This window comes from Nansenia antarctica (assembly GCF_963989245.1).
Source record: "Nansenia antarctica genome assembly, chromosome: 18".
Lineage (NCBI taxonomy): Eukaryota > Metazoa > Chordata > Actinopteri > Argentiniformes > Microstomatidae > Nansenia > Nansenia antarctica.
In genome coordinates this window covers 4,569,666-4,590,180 of record NC_137691.1, presented here as the reverse complement: position 1 = coordinate 4,590,180, position 20,515 = coordinate 4,569,666, and the positions used below count along the sequence as shown (strand labels likewise).

At 45.3% G+C, this 20,515-nt stretch overlaps 2 protein-coding genes across 3 annotated transcripts; both read right to left on the bottom strand.

Moving 5' to 3' along the window:
• LOC308173368 (la-related protein 4-like) lies at positions 1 to 14,251 on the bottom strand. 2 transcript variants are annotated; one of them, XM_080548383.1, is made up of 17 exons: positions 11,596 to 11,690; positions 10,602 to 10,687; positions 10,286 to 10,427; positions 9,433 to 9,594; positions 8,590 to 8,689; positions 8,019 to 8,155; positions 7,637 to 7,740; positions 7,430 to 7,540; positions 6,366 to 6,419; positions 4,669 to 4,881; positions 3,661 to 3,764; positions 2,233 to 2,475; positions 1,806 to 1,857; positions 1,514 to 1,675; positions 1,150 to 1,295; positions 780 to 1,014; positions 1 to 611 (listed from the first exon to the last, which is right to left on the bottom strand). In XM_080548383.1, exons 2-17 carry the CDS (start codon positions 10,641 to 10,643, stop codon positions 186 to 188), a joined length of 2,433 nt encoding a protein of 810 aa, XP_080404509.1. In that variant the 5' UTR covers positions 10,644 to 10,687; positions 11,596 to 11,690; the 3' UTR covers positions 1 to 185. The 2 variants fall into 2 exon arrangements, with proteins under 2 accessions (XP_080404509.1, XP_080404510.1); XM_080548384.1 differs by lacking the exons at positions 10,602 to 10,687; positions 11,596 to 11,690 and adding an exon at positions 14,137 to 14,251.
• A 636-nt stretch (positions 14,252 to 14,887) lies between these two features.
• On the bottom strand, positions 14,888 to 19,398 carry pfdn5 (prefoldin 5). Its single transcript, XM_080548287.1, has 6 exons — positions 19,312 to 19,398; positions 17,970 to 18,072; positions 17,700 to 17,731; positions 17,370 to 17,444; positions 17,112 to 17,217; positions 14,888 to 15,422 (listed from the first exon to the last, which is right to left on the bottom strand). The coding sequence occupies exons 1-6, from the start codon at positions 19,375 to 19,377 to the stop codon at positions 15,343 to 15,345; spliced, it is 462 nt and encodes a 153-aa protein (XP_080404413.1). The 5' UTR covers positions 19,378 to 19,398; the 3' UTR covers positions 14,888 to 15,342.
• Positions 19,399 to 20,515: the final 1,117 nt, after the last annotated feature.

Below are 20,515 nucleotides of genomic sequence, written 5' to 3'. Positions count from 1 at the left end.
TGGCTCAACCTTCGGAGGGTCTATCAGAACACATGCGTTCTGTAATCCAATGATATATATATATATTTATATATTCATATATTTTCTCTCTTTACATATATACTATATTAGCCTTGTGTTGGTGGTTGTTGTTGTTGTTGTTGTTTTTCCTGTTAGCACATTGTTTGTTTGTCTGTCTTGTTTGTCTACTTTGGCGACCGAGGGGGAATGTTCTGCTCCTTCCCGCTCCGTCGGGTGTTCCCCCCCGCCTGTGGGGAGAACCGTCGGCCCATGGGGGCCCCCCCCCTCTGCTGGTCCCGGTGCTTCAGCCCCCCGGGCCGGGCGGGGCCGTTGCCCCCGCGGTAGGAGCCCAGGGGGTCGCGGGGAGGGCGGCCCTCTCCTGACCTCTCGAAGGCTTTCTCCGGCCGGTCAGCCGCGCCGCTGCCTCCGCCGCCGCCAGAGGAGGATGAGGAGTGGCCGGGTTCGTCCGCCTTGTTGACACGCAGCTCCCGCAGCGGTTGGCTGGACGAGGAGGAGGAGGGGGTGGGGGAGGGGGAGGGGGCCGGCGCAGACGGTGGTGGACCCTGGGCGGGCCGCTTGCACATCTCTGCGTAACTCAGCTTCCTCGGCTCCTGATATGGATGGTAGTGGTGAGATGGATTGAGAGTATTAACAAAAGAAAGAGGAGAGAAAACAGGTGTTGGGGTGAAACAAGGGCCTCAAAGCCTTCACTACAACCAGTAAGTCTGACAATGTCGCCAGTGCAACTAACCAGAAGGAACAGTGGACTGTGGACTTACCTGTGCAGGTGTGGCAGCAGGGAGGGCGGGGGCAGGGGTGGGGGCGGAGGAGGAGGGGGGGGTTGGTGTTGGTGTTGCCGTGGAGACAGACGCGCCTCGGGTGGGTTTAGTGGCGTTTGGGTGCGCCGGCTGCGAGGCGGGAGGGGGTGCAGGGGCCGGGGCGGGTGCAGCAGACAGGGGGGTCTCCTTCGGGACATCCGGCTTCTCCGCCTTCTTCACCGGATGAGCAACAACACTGCACACAGACAGGAGGAGGAGAAGAAGAAGAAAAGGGGTCAAGGTTGATTGTCATGGAAACTCTCCTTTTAAAATCCCAACAGCCCAGACTTCTGGTTGTCCCAGCCGCAGCCAGGGGGGGGCGACACCGTACCTGGAGACGGGGGATTCCACTATCAGCGGGGTGGCGGCTTTGGAGGGTGGCGGAGGTGTGGGTCTGGGGGTGGCGGGGCTGGGCGTGCTTCCTGTGTCCTCCTGGGCACCGGGGGGAGGGGCCACCGGCTCCTTATTGACCTCAGGCTGGAAATGAAGACAGAGGATTGGATGAAGATACACTCGGACATCGGAAAGTTTATCAGATTCGGCAGTGAGCTTGGATCAGAACCGTGAGAAGGTTCTAATCAGTGATGAGAGAAGGTTCTAAACAGTGATGAGAAGGTTCTAATAGGTGATGAGAGCCGGTTCTAATTCTAATCAGTGATGAGAAGGTTCTATTCAGTGATGTCTTTCCTCCTCACCTTGTCGGCCACCTTGAGGCCGCGCACCACGTCAGACATGCGCGTCTCCAGCATGGGCTCCCCCTGCGTGCTGACCACGCACCCCGGCAACGGAGGGAAGTTGGAGGTCGCAAGGTCAAACTTGGGGGCCGGGACCTTGACCTCAGACAGGGGGATCGGCCTCTGCACGTCAGAACAAATAAATAATACATCTTAACATAAAATATTAACCTGAGCATCTAACTCCCAAGAATCCAATAATGGAAGAAATTATCAAATGAGATGAAATAATAAACAAAAAAACAGCACTGACCGTGATCCGGTCGTCCTCTCTCCTCCTTCGCATGCCTCGGTAGCTTCCTCTCCTGTGACACACACACACACACACACACACACACAAACGGTCAGAGTGCAAAGTATAAATAAGCAGTTTGTTTCTATTCTGGGAAGGTTCTGGGTGACCACATTGTTTTTTTAAACCCTCAGATCTCATAATCAGAACGCTCATTGGGTCAAGTTTAGGGACTACTAACTTCAGGGGCGGACAGAGAGAGAGAGAGAGAGAGAGAGAGAGAGGTAGAGGGAGGAAAGAGTCGAGAGGTGAGGAGAGAGAAACCCGAAAGCCTTCGCCCCGCAGCTTGAAGCACCTCTATGCGCATCAGTTTGTCATCACTGGGTCAAACCTCGTCTCTTATTACGTGGTGCGATTCTGGTGTGTGTGGACTCATGTGGAAGCTCACCTGCCGCCGCGACCGGCCATCCCCAGGTCTCCGTTGGAGTCCGCGGCCAGTGGGAGGGTGTCCCTGAGGGTGAGGGAGGGGGAGGGGGAAGGCTCGGGGGTGGTGCTCAGCGGGGGCCCCGCCGTCCTGGAGGGCTGGGGGCTGGTGGGACCAGACAAGCCCTCCACCAGGGGCACGGGGGTCATGGAGGGGGCGGGCGCAGCACCCCCCTCGCCTGGTCTGGGGTGGCTCTTCACATGGGTCCTGGAGGAGAGGAAGGGGGAGGGACATACAGTCAATCTTCAATTTCAATTTAGGTACATTTTTTTCCATTGTCTTTTTTTTACAGATTTACAGACATAATGCTGCTGATTTCTCGCACCAGCTTTGAGGTGCAATAGCGCAGTGTGTTTGACAACAGCAACAGTCAATCATCCATTAAAACGTGCATTGCTGCCAACATATATTCAGCGCTCTTCAGCAGTGTTGAGTATGACCCATGCAGGACGACATACAGATGGTGGCGACAGGGGGGGGGGGGGGGGGTTCTGAGTATGCTACTGCACAGAGTATTAAAGGAGTGGTTTGGCTTTGCTCAGGACAAACAAACAGATCAAAAGCCCAGCAAGTTTGAGTTTGCTTTTCTTTTCGTTCCCCCCCCCCCCCCAACTCTACTGTTAGTAAGTCATGTAGACTTTGAAACTGTACCGACTCCAAACTTAAGACGTGACGCCTTTGCATGCCCTAGTTAGTTATCACTTTCAGATCACGGCATCGCTCGTCAATCACGGCTAAGCTTTCTCAGGTGTCGTTAGAGGGTTGTCGTTCACCACAGGACCAAAGTACCCTTGGCTGTAGCATTAACATGGAAGGCCATTTAGCTGGTTCACATGAATGAGATGGGGTGAGGCTGAATGAAATGTACAAGTCAGGGACACTTATGATGACGACACGCAGTTCTGATCGATCGTCTATACCTGAAGGCATTGATTACGTTCTTTCTGGAATAGAGGGGCACACTGTGGGACAGGGGAGGGAGAAGGCAACCGGTTATGAACATCAAGAGTAACATCAGCCCTGATACTGTTGACATTGATTACATCACACTGTAGTACGACTGGATCCGCTACAGTACGACTACCATCACTTACTCTACTATTGTGATTTTGTATCTTGCTAAAGAACCTAAACCAAAGATGTTTTACTCGTGTACTTGGATGTACACTGGATGTAATAAAATAAATTCTGATTCTGGGCTGTTCTAAAGCCAAAGCTCCAGACTACAGTGTTCTAAAGCCAAAGCTCCAGACTACAGTGACCATTTGTGATGGTTCTAGATTGTTCATCATGGTTCTAGATTGTTCATCATGGTTCTAGATTGTTCATCATGGTTCTAGATCGTTCATCATGGTTCTAGATTGTTCGTCGTGGCCTGACTAAGAGACCTACCGGTTTCTGTTGAAGGGCCGTCCGAGGCCAAGGGGACTGGCGCCTGTTTTGAAGTTCCCGGGGGTGCTGAAGCCGTTCACAAACCCACTGTTGGGGAAGGGGGCCTGTGTAAGGGGGGGGGACGACGACACATGGTTAACCACTCATCCAGAAACATTTCCATTTTTACAATTTTAGCAGGTACAGGGTAACTCAGGGCCTTACTCCACGGCACACTAGTGGTGGTGTTCCCAGGCGGGCTTTGAACTCATGACCTTCCTGATCGCCAGATCAACTCACTACCCACTAGGCCACCACTTTAAATTGTGAAACAACTCAAAAGGTTCATTGTTGTTTGATGTGACTTGCAGAAGGACATGGAGAAGCTGATCCAGAGAGACCAGGTTACATTTCCAAATGTCATCAACTTTCTGAACGCAAGGTGAAGGGTGTGGGTTACAGCTGAGGCACGGTATATCATATTCATATCAGTTTAAACAGGACCCGATATTTGAGGTCTGTCCCTTGCACGCGTTTATGAATTCATCTTTCCAGACCCTCGGATCTCATAATCATACCGCTCATCGGGTCAGGTGTAGGGACTTACCACTTTGGGAAGAGGGAGGGAGAGAGAGAGAGAGAGAGAGAGAGAGAGAGAGAGAGAGAGAGAGAGAGAGAGAGAGAGAGAGAGAGAAAACAGTTGGGAGCACAGTTCAACCCAAAGTGTTCCATCTCACAGCCTGGGGGCCCTCTATGCGCGTTGCTTTGTCGTCATCGGGTCAGACCTGTTTGCCAGTTTACTTAGCTAATATCTACAGCTAAATATCGCTAATATTTACCATGCTGACATGCTAACATGCATCGAGAAAAAACATTGAAAGGGCCGTTCGAGTTCCCCCCCCCCCCCCCCCCCCCATGACCAGCATTTTAATTCCAAACATCTCAAACGCCTTCAAAACTTCCATCCACATTCATTCAACCACCACCACCCTCCTCCTCCTTCTCCCTCCTCCCACCCGAGGCGCTCACCAGTGGGGTCTCGAAGTAGGGTGCAGGCGAGGGGCTCCAGGTGGGGGGCACCAGCGGGTAGAGGGGGTACTGCTGCTGGGGGCTGTACACCTGCTGCATGTAGAGGGGGGAGCTGTACTGGGACTGAGACGGCTGGTTGTACACGCTGCTGGAGTCCACGCTGCTGCGGTAGCCGTTCTTGGCGAAGAACGTGTTGATGGCCTTAATACGAGCCTGAGAGAGACAGACAGGCGTGCGTGTGTGGGTGTGTGTGTAGGAATGAAAAAAATAGAGACGGGAGAGAGGACATGATTGACATTAGTACTTCAACAACAGACCTTAGAAATGTTTATTTCATTTCGATGAACATGTCCCGTCCCCCGTCAACACACTTCTGTTCACTGAGAGGGGCGGGGCGGAGGTGATGTCACACATTCCCCTCAGAACGTAGAAACACGGTCATTAGGCCAGGACACACTGCGCTGAGAGAGGGGGGGGGGGGGGGGGTGTATAGATGGGGGGAGGGGGTGTATAGATGGGAGTTTGAAAGTATGATGGAAAGGTTAAAGGAGAAGATGGAGGAAGAGGGTTAGAGAGATTGAGAGAGGGATGAGGAGGGGAGAGCCCTCCCACAGACGCAGTGCACCTGAGTCCTTCCAAGCGCGATACTGATCATCACTGGGGGGTGAGCCGTCACCTGCCAACACTGCTGCAGCAGCAGCAGAAAGCCTTCACAAACGACAGGATTCCTCCACGTTTCAACAAGTCAAATTTAAGACCTTTTAAAGACCTTTTTTAGACCTATTCGCGGCACCATATGGTAGCTATTTTTCATCCTCACGGTGATGAAATTAGGGATTTCATTGCCATACAGACAAAAAAGGAAGCAAATTAGCATTTTTTTGGTTCCGGCTTGATTAATTACTGTGTAAATAGATGTGGTCGGACTGATTTCCTTGCAGGATAAGCTAATCTCATTTTTAACCCTAACACCTAATTTTTTGACAGAAAAACTGAAATATAAGACCTTTTTAGGCCTTAAAAAAAATCGGATTGCTGGATTTTAGACTTTAAGGCTTTTTGAGACCAGCGCGGGACCCCTGAAACAAGTAACAGAAGAGACTCCTGAGGTTCCTGAGTTTAGGGCGTTATAAATATCAGAATTATCAAATATATTTTATAAATGTTTTTGGGTACATTTCTTAAATTCTACATTTTAAATTTGAGGTACTATAGCTCTAGTTATCAATAGGTGCTGGCTAGCAATTATCTGCCGCAATATCTTGTTTTTACGAGGCACAAATATTACATTAAAAGATATCATCCTTGGAAATGTAAAAAAAAAATGAAAAAAATAAGGTCAAAAGAAAAACATGGTTGAATGAAACGCCATCAGAGCAGGAGATATGAACTCAGGTTGAGTTGTAACCGGCTTAGTACTGAGGCAGCGATTTCTGGCTGGCCTCCTTCCTGCCTTATCAAACCTTTGTGAGCAACAACCTCAAGGTCACCTTCCTGCCGCCACGGCTCAGCCACGTGCTCCCGCCCGCGACGCAACGACCTCACAAGAGCCGACTTCAGAGCAGTCAGACTGCACGAACCGCTGCTCTTTACGCTACGCGTGTCAGCTGGTCTCAAAGGTCTACCACAAACCGCCTGTTTAACCTGATACATTTGATTAAAAAAAATCCAGTGTGTGTGTGTGTGTGGAGACTCACCATGATGGGTTTTCCCTGAAACACTTTCACTTCTTCTCTGAGGTATCTGTAGGCCTGAAGGAAGAGGAGAACAATTGAACTAATGTGACATCATGGCAGGCTGGTTTAAAACTCCAATACAGAAGCCAAAAACTTTTACTTAATCTCAAAAAACAGAGGTGTCACCATCACAGACAGAAAATAATCTCCCCTTCAAGTAACAAGTGAAAATTAGGGCAATTAGCAGTGCGGTCAAATCTCAATTACATCACTCACTGCACATCACCTAACAGACATGCCCACAGAACCATGTCGGCTTAACAGGAATAAGTTAACCAGACAGATAAGATAGCCAGACTGTGTTTACCACCTCAAATTAATTAACTTATGCCCAGCCAAATCCATGTTTAGAAGCTAGCTAACATTACATTGATCATACTCTTAAGACTTTCACTTTTCAAAAAATGCCGGTTGAGAGAGGACGTTGCTTGTTCGCCACTTCTCCGCCCAAAATCTAGATATACTTGCAGTATACAGAGTAGATTGTCCTACAAAGACACTTAGAATTAGATTTAGTCATCAAAAAATGTATTAGACCCCTATACTTTCTTATATTTCTTTTTTTGTTTCTGTGAATGCAAGGACATAGCCTGGGGTTTCATTCAGATGGGTGGCAATTCGTACAGCTTCCAATTGCACCGTTCACCTTGAATTGAATGTCACACACCAGTGCAAAGCACAAGAGCCCTGTCCAGACCCTCGGATCTCATAATCATACCGCTCATCGGGTCAGGTTTAGAGACTTACCACTTTGGGAAGAGGGAGGGAGGAAGAGGGAGGAAGAAATGGAGGGGAAAGTAAGAGGAAGAGAGGAGAGAGAGGAAGAGAGGAGAGAAAACAGTTGGGAGCATAGTTCAACCCAAAGTGTTCCATCTCACAGCCTGGGGGCCCTCTATGCGCGTTGCTTTGTCGTCATCGGGTAAGACCTGTTTGTCTTTTCTACTCAGGAAATATTTAAATGCGGTACCATAGCTTAATTAAGTATCCCGTAGCTTACTTAAGTATACCATAGCGTAGCTCCATACCTGCTGTGCGTCCGTGTCTGACTGGAATGTGATGTACCAGTTGTTGTTGTGCGCAAATTCAACGCTGATCACTTTTGGACAGTTGTCGTTCTTAAAGAGGGCCTCCACTTCCTGCGGGAGACAAAGGGAGGGTCAGAAACCTGCCTGAGGCGCCGTCGCATCTGAACACATTTAGCATTTAAGACATTTAGCATTTTGACGCCTTACCTCCACAGGTGTGGTTTCCGGCACCTCCCTCAGGATGATGATGCAGCGTTTGTGATTGGGACGAACTTTCTCCCCGCTCTCATCAACCTGCACCATCGGCGAGGCTGTAAATCACACAAACACCAACATCAACACCAACATGTAAACAAACATCATCCACAGCAGTGCAGTGAAGAGAGGCAGCTAATTGTTATTGTGAAAGTTTGTTCCTATAAAAAAAAAAAGCTAAATTAGTGGTTGAAATTAGTTACTGGTTCCTTTTCATTGACGTAACCTATACAAGTGCTACGGACATGGATTTATATATATATATATAGCCTAACATTCTCTCTGGACGAAATTCTTCAATTTTGGCCTAAACCAAGAGGAGGTGGGTTGGTACCTCGTAGGACGTCCAGGATGAGGTCTGTGTCGGTGGTCAGGACCTTGATGCCCTCCATACTGGCGATGGTCCAGATGGGGACAAACTGGTCACTGTCCATCTGGGACATCAGGTACAGGTCCTTAGACAGGTTCTCTCTGGGGACAGACACACCCAACAACCGGTTAGGAGAGACAATGTCACGCTACTGACAAACACAGCATTCACACGCCACTGAGAAACACAGCATTCACACGCTACTGAGAGACACAGCATTCACACGCCACTGAGAGACACAGCATTCACACGCTACTGAGAGACACAGCATTCACACGCCACTGAGAGACACAGCATTCACACGCCACTGAGAGACAGCATTCACACGCTACTGAGAAACACAGCATTCACACGCTACTGAGAGACACAGCATTCACACGCTACTGAGAGACACAGCATTCAAGTATCCAAGTGGGCTGGGCTTACAGGTCTTGAATTTAACAGCCTTTTCTTGAATTGGGACTTTTGTGTGTCAGCCCAATCATCGAAACTTCCCCCGAGTAGGTCAAAAGAAACTATGTCCAGCAGCACTCACCTGGAGAAGCAGAACTCGAGTTGTTTCTTCAGAGACTCTCTCAGGTTCTCCTCAGACATGGGCGGCGGCTGCTGCTGCTCCTCTGCCACCTCCCCCTCCACTGGGGGAACACCAACACACATTGATCACTTTTCCTACAGACTCACACGGTTACACCCTCATAAAGGAACCAGAGTGCAATGAACTGCAATGTCAGGAACTCAAAGCTTAAGAGCCTCTTTACTCTCTTACACTTGTGTGATGTGACATGACATAATACAACTTGAAACTTGAGTCCTTCTGCAAATATCATTCCAAAAGCCATATGAGCTCATTGGCCATAACCACACAACATTAGACAACAAAACATTAGACGGACATTTGGAGTGAGGCAAAAGTGAGACACGTGGTTAAGTATCTATATTTTTTTATTTTATAAGTCCTTACAAGGCCAAATCCAAGCATGAGACTGCAAATATAAATCGGGCAGAGTGCACACACACACGCACGCACACACACACACACACACACACACACACACACACACACACGGTCAGAGCGCAAAGTATAAATAAGCATTGTTAGTTTCTATTGTGGGAAGGTTTTGGGTGACCACATTTTTTTTAAACCCTCAGATCTCATAATCAGAACGCTCATTGGGTCAAGTTTAGGGACTACTAACTTCAGGGGCGGACAGAGAGAGAGAGAGGGAGAGAGAAAGAGGGAGATAGAGGGAGGAAAGAGTCAAGAGGTGAGGAGAGAGAAACCCGAAAGCCTTCGCCCCACAGCTTGAAACACCTCTATGCGCATCAGTTTGTCATCACTGGGTCAAACCTTGTCTCTTATTACAGGGGTGTTACTAACCTGCCGACGCAGTCAGAGAGTCAAAGACGGGGTACGCCAGCTCAGGGGCGTCCATGCCATTCGGGATGCCCTCTGAGGGCACAGGGGCAGCGCTGTCTGAGGGGTCAGGATACTCCATGCTGTACCCCTTCACCCCAGCAGGGGGTGCCGCTTCTGAGTAACCTGGGAGAGGAGAGGCATGCAGTAGATAAGAGCCCGCTAGCAAAGAGACACCGTCAAGGTTGAACAGGGCTATGTAATCCACACACACACACACACACACACACACACACACACGTGCTTTGTTGTCAGTGACTTCAGGGAGCAACGGTTAAGACGATGACGCTCAAAAAGCTTCATTGTGGCCTCTGAACCCAAGCACAGGGTTCCTACAAGTTTCAACAAGTCAAATCTAAGACCTTTTTAGACCTTTTTTTAAGACCTCTTTGGGTCAATTTTTTTACCTATTCACGACACCGTGTGATAGCTTTTTGTCATCCTCGAGGTGACGAAATTAGGGATTTCACTGCCATACAGATAAAAAAGGAAGCTAATTGGCATTTTTTTGGTTCCAGCTTGATTAATTTCAAATAGATGTGGCTGGGCTGATTTCCTTGCAGGATCTCATTTTTAAGACCTAGCACCTAATTTTTAGACCGAATAACTGGAATTTGGGGCCTTTTTAGGCCTTATAGATCGGATTGCTGGATTTTTTTTTACTTTACGGCTTTTTAAGACCAGTGCGGGAACTCTGTTCTCAGCTGGGATAAAGCTACGTACGGTATATCTCTAAAGCCAAGTCTGTGGTATGTAGCCCATGTCTTTTGTAAGATGTAGCAAAGATGAGACACATTGTGCTTCATCATGCTCTCACCCTCAGTATCATCAGCAGTAGAATAGGCTGTCTGGGGCCAAGGGGAGCCCTCTGTCCCCTCCTCAGGGACGTCGTTCTGGGGTGCAGGGACCTCCTGCCACACTTTGGCGTTGGGGTTCAGGCCTGCTCCCTTTGTGGTGACCTGTGTGAATTCGAAAAAAAACAGAAAAATCGTAAATAACTCAAAATCACAGCCTTGATAGAGAACATGTAGAATCTACGGCTGCAACAGCTATGACTATGAGCATCATTTTCAAATGTCCTATGCTACATTATAACATCATTTTATTAACAGCCATTGTTTGGAATCGCTTACGTGAACCAGGTGTGAATGCAAGGACATAGCCTGGGGTTTCATTCAGATGGGTGGCAATTTGTACCGCTTCCAATTGCACCTTTCACCTTGAATTGAATGTCACACACCAGTGCAAAGCACAAGAGCCCATATCAAATATTTGCAGTTTAGAACACTCACTCCAAATGTCACCATGTCATGTGACAGAAAGTTCTTGTTAATCAACTCCCAGTACTCAAACCCCTTATAAACCCAGAATTATGTTGAAGAGTCTGTCTGGGGATTGACACACGTTTAACTCAGTCAATTCAGGAAATGCTTTCAAAAGTAAACTAATAAAGAATCTCCTCTGGAAAAAACTGACATTCTGTCTACTGAATGAATGGTGTTGATCCCCCAACAACAAGAATGCTATGGCTTCTCCCCTCCAGACGACTTGACGTTTAAAATAGTCCAGCCTTTCAACGAGCTTATCTGATTAGCATCAGCCACTCAAACAGGGGCCAGAGTACTAACCTGAATCGACTGGAAAACCCAAATAACAATGACAGTAGTTTACTCCCAATCGAATTCAATGCAACATCACCATTGAACATTTTAAGGCATGAAAACAAACAGTTTCACACTACATTACCTAACAACTTCCTCTCAAATGATGTTCTCTCACTAATGTTAGCACTTATGGTGACTTCATGATTTCTTTTAACAGTGTCCACTCAACAGCACCGGGGAGATAGGTGGCTAACATTAGCAACAACGTCCTGGACTTCTGCATTTAGGTTTATGCAAACAGTTGATTTTGTATGAAAATAGGACTTGAGAGATCCAACCTAGTCTAATGCTTTCAAACTGCGGGACCTACACAGATAACGATAATGTTATCATTGATTGACAGGAATGCAACTAAACCATGGCATGATCAGATCGATGAGATGTCGCTCTCACACACACACAAGGCCAGACTTTACCCTCGGCGTGGTTGAGAGTGAACCCAGCTAACACGGGACAGACATACCTCGACACACAACAGCATGGCGATGCGATCCCCCAAAACTGAGTCGAATGTGTTCGCTCGCTATCCGACGGATAAATCAATGGACGTCGCCAGCTAATCCAGGGATCTATTCCACTTTTTTTCAGTTTTTAAAAAGGGAAAACGTGTTTATCCCAAATGAATTGAACTGGATACAGATCCACGGTAGCTGTAGTGGGCTAACTCCGGAGCAGGGCAGCGTGCAGAGAGGAGAGGCCTGTAGTTAACCGGTGCTTCATTACACCCCGCCTCTCTCCGCAGAGTCACATGCACAGACACACTTCTTGGAGATCCGCATCTCATTCACACATTTTGTCCCAGTGAACCCTACGTAAAAAAAAATCAGCCGGTTTACGCTGACTGGTCAGTCCGCGGAGTCAATCACACCCGACGTGAAAGCCGAGAGAGAGAGAGCCTCGAGAGCACGTGGTTGTCGGGGGATACACGCCGCCGGTAACATTACGGTACCCCCCCCCCCCCTACTTGAACCGGAGGAAATAATAGCAAATCAAGAACAAGTCGTGACGTCAGAATTATAAGGTTCTATCTCCATTTTGGTCAAAATTTAGTTTTTTTTTTTTACATAATCTGATCCATTTGGTGTTTATTAATGCCTGTGTGGTGTTGTTTTTTAAAATGTAACATTTTTGAGTTAGTGATTAATAAAATACAAAGGTTCCATCTCACAAAACATAAGAATGTAAAAACATTGACGCTCAATATCTCTGAACTGCCCTAAACGGAGATAGAACCTTCTCATTCTAAACGGAGATAGAACCTTCTCATTCTAAACGGAGATAGAACCTTCTCATTCTAAACGGAGATAGAACCTTCTCATTCTAAACGGAGATAGAACCTTCTCATTCTAAACGGAGATATAACCTTATCATTCTAAACGGAGATAGGGGTAGTGGTGGTCTAGTGGATAGTGAGTTGGACTTGGGATCGGAAGGTTGTGAGTTCAAATCCCGCCTGAAGCCACACCACTACTAGTGTGCCCTTGGGTAAGGCACTTAGCCCTCAGTTACTCCAGGGGGAATGTCCCTGTAATTCGTAATTGTAAGTCGCTTTGGATAAAAGCGTCTGCTAAATGGCAAAATTATTAAAATGGCAAAATTAGATAGAACCTTATCATTCTAAACGGAGATAGAACCTTATCATTCTAAACGGAGATAGAACCTTATCATTCTAAACGGAGATAGAACCTTATCATTCTAAACGGAGATAGAACCTTATCATTCTAAACGGAGATAGAACCTTATCATTCTAAACGGAGATAGAACCATATCATTCTAAACGGAGATAGAACCTTATCATTCTAAACGGAGATAGAACCTTATCATTCTAAACTCACCAAGTTACAACCAACAATATAAACTGCTATTGCCGTCCTCGCCAAAAGTGGGTAGTAGTGCCATCATGTTGTGCCACTTGTCCTGATGGATCAGGGCTTAATCACTGATGTCTGTCATTGATTGTTAAAACATCACATCAACTGTATCACACCGGGTCACCACAAACAAACGAGGCACCTGGTTACCCGTTTATAACCCCTATATATAACCCTATATGGATGGTCCCTGGTCGTGCTAAATCAAGAAGAGAGAAGTACATTATTCAGATTCTATCAAATGCCCCATGTGATTTGGTTGACTTCCTGATTTACACCAAAGCTTATACGAGGGGGGCTGTCACTGTGCTTATCTTACACTTACACTAATCCTGACCTGAGACTCAAGAAAGTGAGTGAAGCATTCTCTGAGTCAAACTGGTGATTACAAAACACAAAACAGCATCAGTGGGGGGGGGGAGGGGGGTAGTATTTAGCAAGAAAAAAAAAAACACTGAGTGACGTAACCTAAAAACGATTTGGAAACACTGGGGATTGTTGTGTGTGCAATGCACCCACCTCCCTCCCGGCCTTGTGCTATCTATCTATGTATGGCTGTTCTGTCTGTTTCTGGGCCATTTCCAACCACTAGTTACATGGGTGGGTGGGTGGGTGGATGATGCATGGTTCGTTGCAGCAACACATGCATGCATGGCTAAGCTAGCTACCTGTTGAGCCGCATCGTGACCTTGCAGCCCGACTCACACCGTCACCTCGCTGCGCCGTTCAGTTGCTACCTAACTGTACTTAAAGGAGGCAAAGGGTCGCCTTGGTTCTTGCAGCTGCTTGATGCAGCAAAAATAGCAAAACTATTGGCAATGGCAACTGTTCAAGCTACGCAGAAGAGAGCTTACACAGCTCACCAGCCAACGAGAGACTAGCTAGTTAGCCATAGACCTAGGTTAGCTACCTAGCTTAACCCAGAGAGGCTGCGCAAGAAACGATGCCGCCTGTCTGCTTTTTCAAGCCCGAGCTATATATGGAAGTGCAGTGTTACACATGATGGTTTGCTAGCAGCTAGCTTCATCATGTGGGCGGAAGGAAGGGTGACGGTGGACTCGAGGGGGTTGTGCCACTTTAGCCGTGCAGTAGCTAGTAGCTTAGCAGCACCAGGCCCAGAGCTCACTACTCACCATGCCGTCTGCTGGATCCTGAGGGCTGGTTGCTTCACGGATGATGTCCGACCCGGGCTTAATGATCTCCTCCTCCTTCTCCTTCTGTTGTGGCTCCTCCAATGACCTCGTTGGCGCAGAACTCATCGGCCGCTCTCTCTCTCTTCTTCTTCTCTCCCCTCTCTCTCCCCCGTCTCGCCACTCCTCACCCGGCTCACCCCCCCCCACACACACACACAAGCAACAAGCCGCCTAGGCTAACGAGCTTACTTACAGCGGGTTTCACAACCTAATTTACACAATTTAAGTAGGAAATATAATAAACCGAGTATCCGCAGAGTAATTAATTACTCACTTATTTTGTTTCATATAATCAATCAAATCGCGTTCACGGCCGCATGAGAAGACGTAACGAAGACGCTCGAGCACCTTTCACAGCAGCGCGGCTGACAGATAATTCTCTCTCTCCGCCCGCCACCGTCCCGGCAGACACCGCGCGCTGTTACCGCCTCTCGCTCTCTCCTTCCCTGGCAACAGCGCAACACTGTCGCATAGCAACGACGCAGCGCGCTAGACGCAGCACTCGCCATGAATCAAAACTCAACATTGACTTTATGTGTGTTTTTAAATTTAAATAGTTGTTTTTATATTGTTTAAAATGTGTTGTTTTTTACCTATTGTACTTGTAAAGTGCTATATAAATAAAGTTATTATTATTATTACTTTTTCATCTGGGCCTTGTACAAAAAGAAAACATCTTTTTTTTGTTCTTTTTTATTTTGGCAACCATATCAGTCCGTGAGCAGAATCTCCTTAAGACATACACACATGATGTAATGACAACACACAAGTTATCCCTTCACTTAAAAACATGTTGCAGGTGTGATGTCGACCAATACATTTTAAATGGCTGATTCTGTTTTTATCATACTCAATGCAACACAATTATAATCTGATATTCTGAGAATCTGAGCCCAATTAAATCAAACCAAATGCTGTAACAAATCATGTGATAACACCAGCTTCAAAGCTACAACATTAGAGTACATAGAAAGTTACAGTGACACAAATATAGCTCAGTTCACCTTTCTAAACAGACTCTTTTCCAGGTGACTTTCTGTCTCAGCCCTGCTTGACCTTCAAAACGACACAAATTTCGGTTTTGCATTCTAGTCGATTTTTAATCAATGCATTTCTTTTTAGACTGGTAAACGCTATCCACAATCACTATGCCTTGGCGGTCACCGACTGTGATGCCTGTTGACTTTGATGTTGTTGGATCTTCATGTTCATCAACTCAATCACAGCTGAAAAACAAATATTACAAAGAGTGCAATCAGTATAAATAAAGAGCAGTGTTTCCTCTACATGCATTTATTGGTGGCGGGCCGCCACGATGGAATTTCCTCCGCCACGAATTGATTCAGTCCACAAAAAAAAAAAAAAAAAAAGTTCTCAAATTTTTTTTTTTTACATTTTAGCTGATTAAAATATATCTGATCCTAGATCAGCGCTATAATGGATGTTGACTAAAAGTGCACCTAAATCCACGCCCATCTCTCTCTAACCGCTGATCCAAAATCAGATTAATGACATTCAGTTGACGACGTGACACAAGGGCTCCTGATTGGTCTAAATGTGAACTGTGGTATTATTGTTATTGTGTACAGGCCACCGGGGGGTATTTCATCAACATCGCTAAAGGGAAAATCCAGGTTTAGTCTGATAAATCTCGCGAGAGTTCTTACAAATATCCAGGCATATTCTGATAGGTCTCGCGAGAGTTATCAAAAATAAGCCAGGATTTTCCTTTAGCGACGTTGATGGAATACCCCCCAGGTCAGGTGGGCAGGTTACGACGAGACAACAAGAGACCGGTATTGTAGAGCTTACAGAGCGAGTTAAAATAAAGACACTTACATTGAAATACAGAAGGACTCACGTGTATGTTTAATAGAATAACACGACATGGTGTCAGAAGTCCTGTAAGTGAGTGTTAAGAGTTAGATCGGCCGACAAGTGTCATTTGAGCTCGTGACGGTGAGAAGGGAGAAGAAAAGATGGATGCTAATGCTAACGCGGGAGCAGCTGCAGTCCAGAGAACGGCGCCAGTTTCAAGTGCTACGTTAGCAGACATTAGCAAGTCAAAAAACGATTCTTATGTGCCGTCACTTTAGCAACGACACAGTATTGTCAAGGGGAAAAGAAGGGGAGACGATTTTTTTATTGACAACGGAATTACATGCTGGAAAAACATGCAGCTAAAATTCAGGGAACATTTGGACAATAAGAGACACACGGGAGAAGTACGGGAAAACAGGGCTCATGTGGGTCTCATCAAAGGTAAGAGTTTGTTTTCTTTAACTCAGCTGATACTCAGCTGTTTACCGAATGCTCCATCTGACTGTGATTTTACTTCTGTAATGTGGTGGGTTGACATAATTCACGCACGGAACTATAGGTTGAGACTATTGTTCCGTCCGTAGTACCCAAGTTGTTTAGACTGTTCTATTTACTGCTTGAGTGTGTTGTTGACAATCGTTCATGTCCTTCATTAAACGTTTAGCTTTGTCATTTGATACGCCGCCTACGACTACCATCTCTCTGCACTACAGTAAACAGTTAATCAGTAACGTTAGCCGCTTTTGTGCTCATGTAGGCCTACTTCGTATTATATTATAGCTGATGATCTTTGTGTGTGTATGTGACTGTCAGTCACAAGTTTATATTCTGTATATTCATTTTTATTTATTTTTTGGCCATCCTCTAGTTTTGGCTGTGATTAGCAAAAAAATAAAAAATAAAAAATAATTTGTTTTTTAGCGCGCGTGCGCGTTTCATGCGCGTGCACGCTAAAAAACCGTGCGCGCTGCGCGCGCGGCCACGGCCACCCGCCACCATTGGAAAAATTCCTGGAGGAAACACTGAAGAGGCACATGTTTTTGTATTTGTATGACATGAAAATAACCAAAGCAAAACAAAAACGTTCAGCATACCTTGTTTCATGCCATACTTCTCCTGTAAGGCTGGCTGGATCTTCTCTATCTGCTTGGTAAGGAAGTCTATTTTTCGCTTGAAAAACTCCTTTGTGTCTTTGACATTCTGCAGAAACAAAGCAGTTAAAGCAGGGCCACATTAACTAGCCCAATGTCACACAGGAAAAAACTGATTTCAAACTCTTTGGGTCTAATCATGAAAATCAAATCGATGAAACAGCATTTTGTAAAATGTTAATACATTGTTTTTATGCTCACCTTTTCAACATAGTATCCTGTCCCCACATCCACCAGGACATGCTCCACATCATTAAGAGTTCCAGGGACATACATCTAACAGAAGGTGAGGTTAAGGACAACAGGAATCTCTAATAAATCTATAATAATGCAATTAATAAACACACACCGAAGCAGACAAGATTAATAATTATACATTTAACTTCTTAACATAACTGTACATTGCATTTACATGCGCCTAGCTAGAAGAGAAGAGTATCATCAATGAGTGTCAATGTGTCAAAGATAGGCTAAGCCATTTTGTAGTTTTCTATCTGATGGAAAACTCTCCAGTAAAGAATATAAGGATACAGAGCTAGTGAGAGGCACAAGCAATTCTTTTCCTAGAAGGAAGAATGGGAGGAAAAAAATAAGAATGTCAGAAGAGTGTTTCTTAGCTGTGATAATGACTTGCAATGCTGAGTTAGATCTGAATAATTTAACCAATCTACAATACATCTCAGTAACTATAAGGAACAGCATCAATTCAAAACTAAACCTGAACTACATAATTTAGACATTCATATAAATTCATTTTAAAACATGTTTTATTTAATGACAAGCCTATGTATTGCAGCTCACCTTCATTGCTTTTGTTAAGAACATTCAAACTGTCCTTGGCTTCTACATATTTTGTCTGGACAACTTTCAGTTGACCTATTGAGGAGGTCAAGAACTCTGTCTCCTGTAAACAGATGGAAAAGCACAGCGGTATAATGAGGAGGGGTGGTTATTTGACAGACGAATGAAACTAAACAAATCACTTCTGTGCTAATATTTCCTTCAACACTGATAAAGTGACATAACGTGACGTTAGAATTATAAGGTTCTATCTCCATTTTTGTCAATTTAGTTTTTTACATAATCTGATCCATTAGGTGTTTATTAATGTCTGTGTGGTGTTATTTTTTTAAATGTTGACATTTTTGAGTTAGTAATTCATCAAATACAAAGGTTCCATCTCACCAAACATAATGGAATGTCACAACTTTGACGCTCAATATCTCTGAACTACCCTAAACGGAGATAGAACCTTATCATTCTAAACGGAGATAGAACCTTCTCATTCTAAACGGAGATAGAACCTTATCATTCTAAACGGAGATAGAACCTTCTCATTCTAAACGGAGATAGAACCTTATCATTCTAAACGGAGATAGAACCTTCTCATTCTAAACGGAGATAGAACCTTATCATTCTAAACGGAGATAGAACCTTATCATTCTAAACGGAGATAGAACCTTCTCATTCTAAACGGAGATAGAACCTTATCATTCTAAACGGAGATAGAACCTTATCATTCTAAACGGAGATAGAACCTTCTCATTCTAAACGGAGATAGAACCTTCTCATTCTAAACGGAGATAGAACCTTATCATTCTAAACGGAGATAGAACCTTATCATTCTAAACGGAGATAGAACCTTATCATTCTGAACGGAGATAGAACCTTATCATTCTAAACGGAGATAGAACCATATAATTCTAAACGGAGATAGAACCTTATCATTCTAAACTCACGATAAGGCACCAGTAGTATATTCCTGGCTTTCATCAGTGGTCTCAATTAAAGGGAGACACAAAACGGTCAAAATGATCATTGTTCTGATGCTGGGACACAGACACTCTGGAAAGAACAAATTAAACAAGCTATTGCAAACTGATGTCAGTCAAATGTCATATTATTGTTGACAATGATGAATGAATGAATGGCTTAGCTAGCTAGCCCATAACAGAGATGTTCTATTAAGAGGCGTTTGCTTGCATGGCTGGGGACACGCCTAGCTAGCGAGCTATGCTACCCATATACACAGACGTGAATGGCTCACCAACCACTTACTATGAGCTACGCTGGCTTAAACATGTCCCTGTAATCACAACAAATCACTTAACCGAAAGATAAACACAGGAGATATGTCCACTACCTGTTCAAGTTGGGTTTTAAGTCCCTCCAACTGAGGAAGAGAGAGCTCTGTCAGATTCACCGCCATGTTGAAAGCGTGAGAAAGACCCAGATGGTGACCCGTACAAGTGTTTCCAGGTTGAACAAAACGCCCTTTCAGATGCGGTGAAGTACTGCCCCCTACTGGAGCGGCGCAACATGACAAAATGTCTGACATTTGCGTCCAATGAAATTCTTTCTGCTGTTTTAGAACTATTGCAAGTGAGTTATCATACAGGGTTCATGCAAGTTTCAATAAGTCAAATGTAAGCTTTTTAAGACCACGTTTAAGAGAATTTAAGACGTATTTCGCAGCCATTCTGGCAAAAAAAAAGTATGACGGAGGGAAGAAATAAGTCCCAGAATTACTAAGTCCCATAATTACTTAAGTACATTCAAGTACACGTTCAGCATAACAACGAACATAACAGTAAACAGAACTGTGCATGCAAACAGGTCCCCAACACTGCAAGAACAAGAACACTGCAAAAGAAGGTCTGCTAAGAACTGAACTGTGTGTGTGTGTGTGTGTGTGTGTGTGTGTGTGTGTGTGTGTGTGTGTGTGTGTGTGTGTGTGTGTGTGTGTGTGTGTGTGCGTGTGTGTGTGCGTGCGTGCGTGCGTGCGTGTGTGTGTGTGTGTGTGTGTGTGTGTGTGTGTGTGTGTCAAGAGCTATCTTCTGAGTCATGTAAAAGTGGAGTTGCACTGCAAGAGCCCTCTCCACCACAGGCAGGTTTTTGAATCCAGCGGTGGCCACACAGAACGACAAAGGGAAGACTGTAGATTTGGTTACAGCACTGTAATCTCCCCTCCTTGCTGGCGAATTGTAGAACAATGTGTGTGCCTTCAGCAGATTGTCCAGCTGCCACAACAGGGTTAGGTTTCCTGCATGTTTTTACAAATCAAATGTAAGTCTTTCTAAGACCGCCTTTAATATCATTTAAGACCTACACTACCGTTCAAAAGTTTGGGGTCACCCAGACAATTTCATGTTTTCCATGAAAACTCACACTTTTATTTATCAAATGAGTTGCGAAATGAATAGAAAATAAGACAGTGACAAGGTTAGAAATAATGATTTTTATTTGAAATAATAATTTTGTCCTTCAAACTTTGCTTTTCGTCAAAGAATGCTCCCTTTGCAGCAATTACATCATTGCAGACCTTTGGCATTCTAGCTGTTAATTTG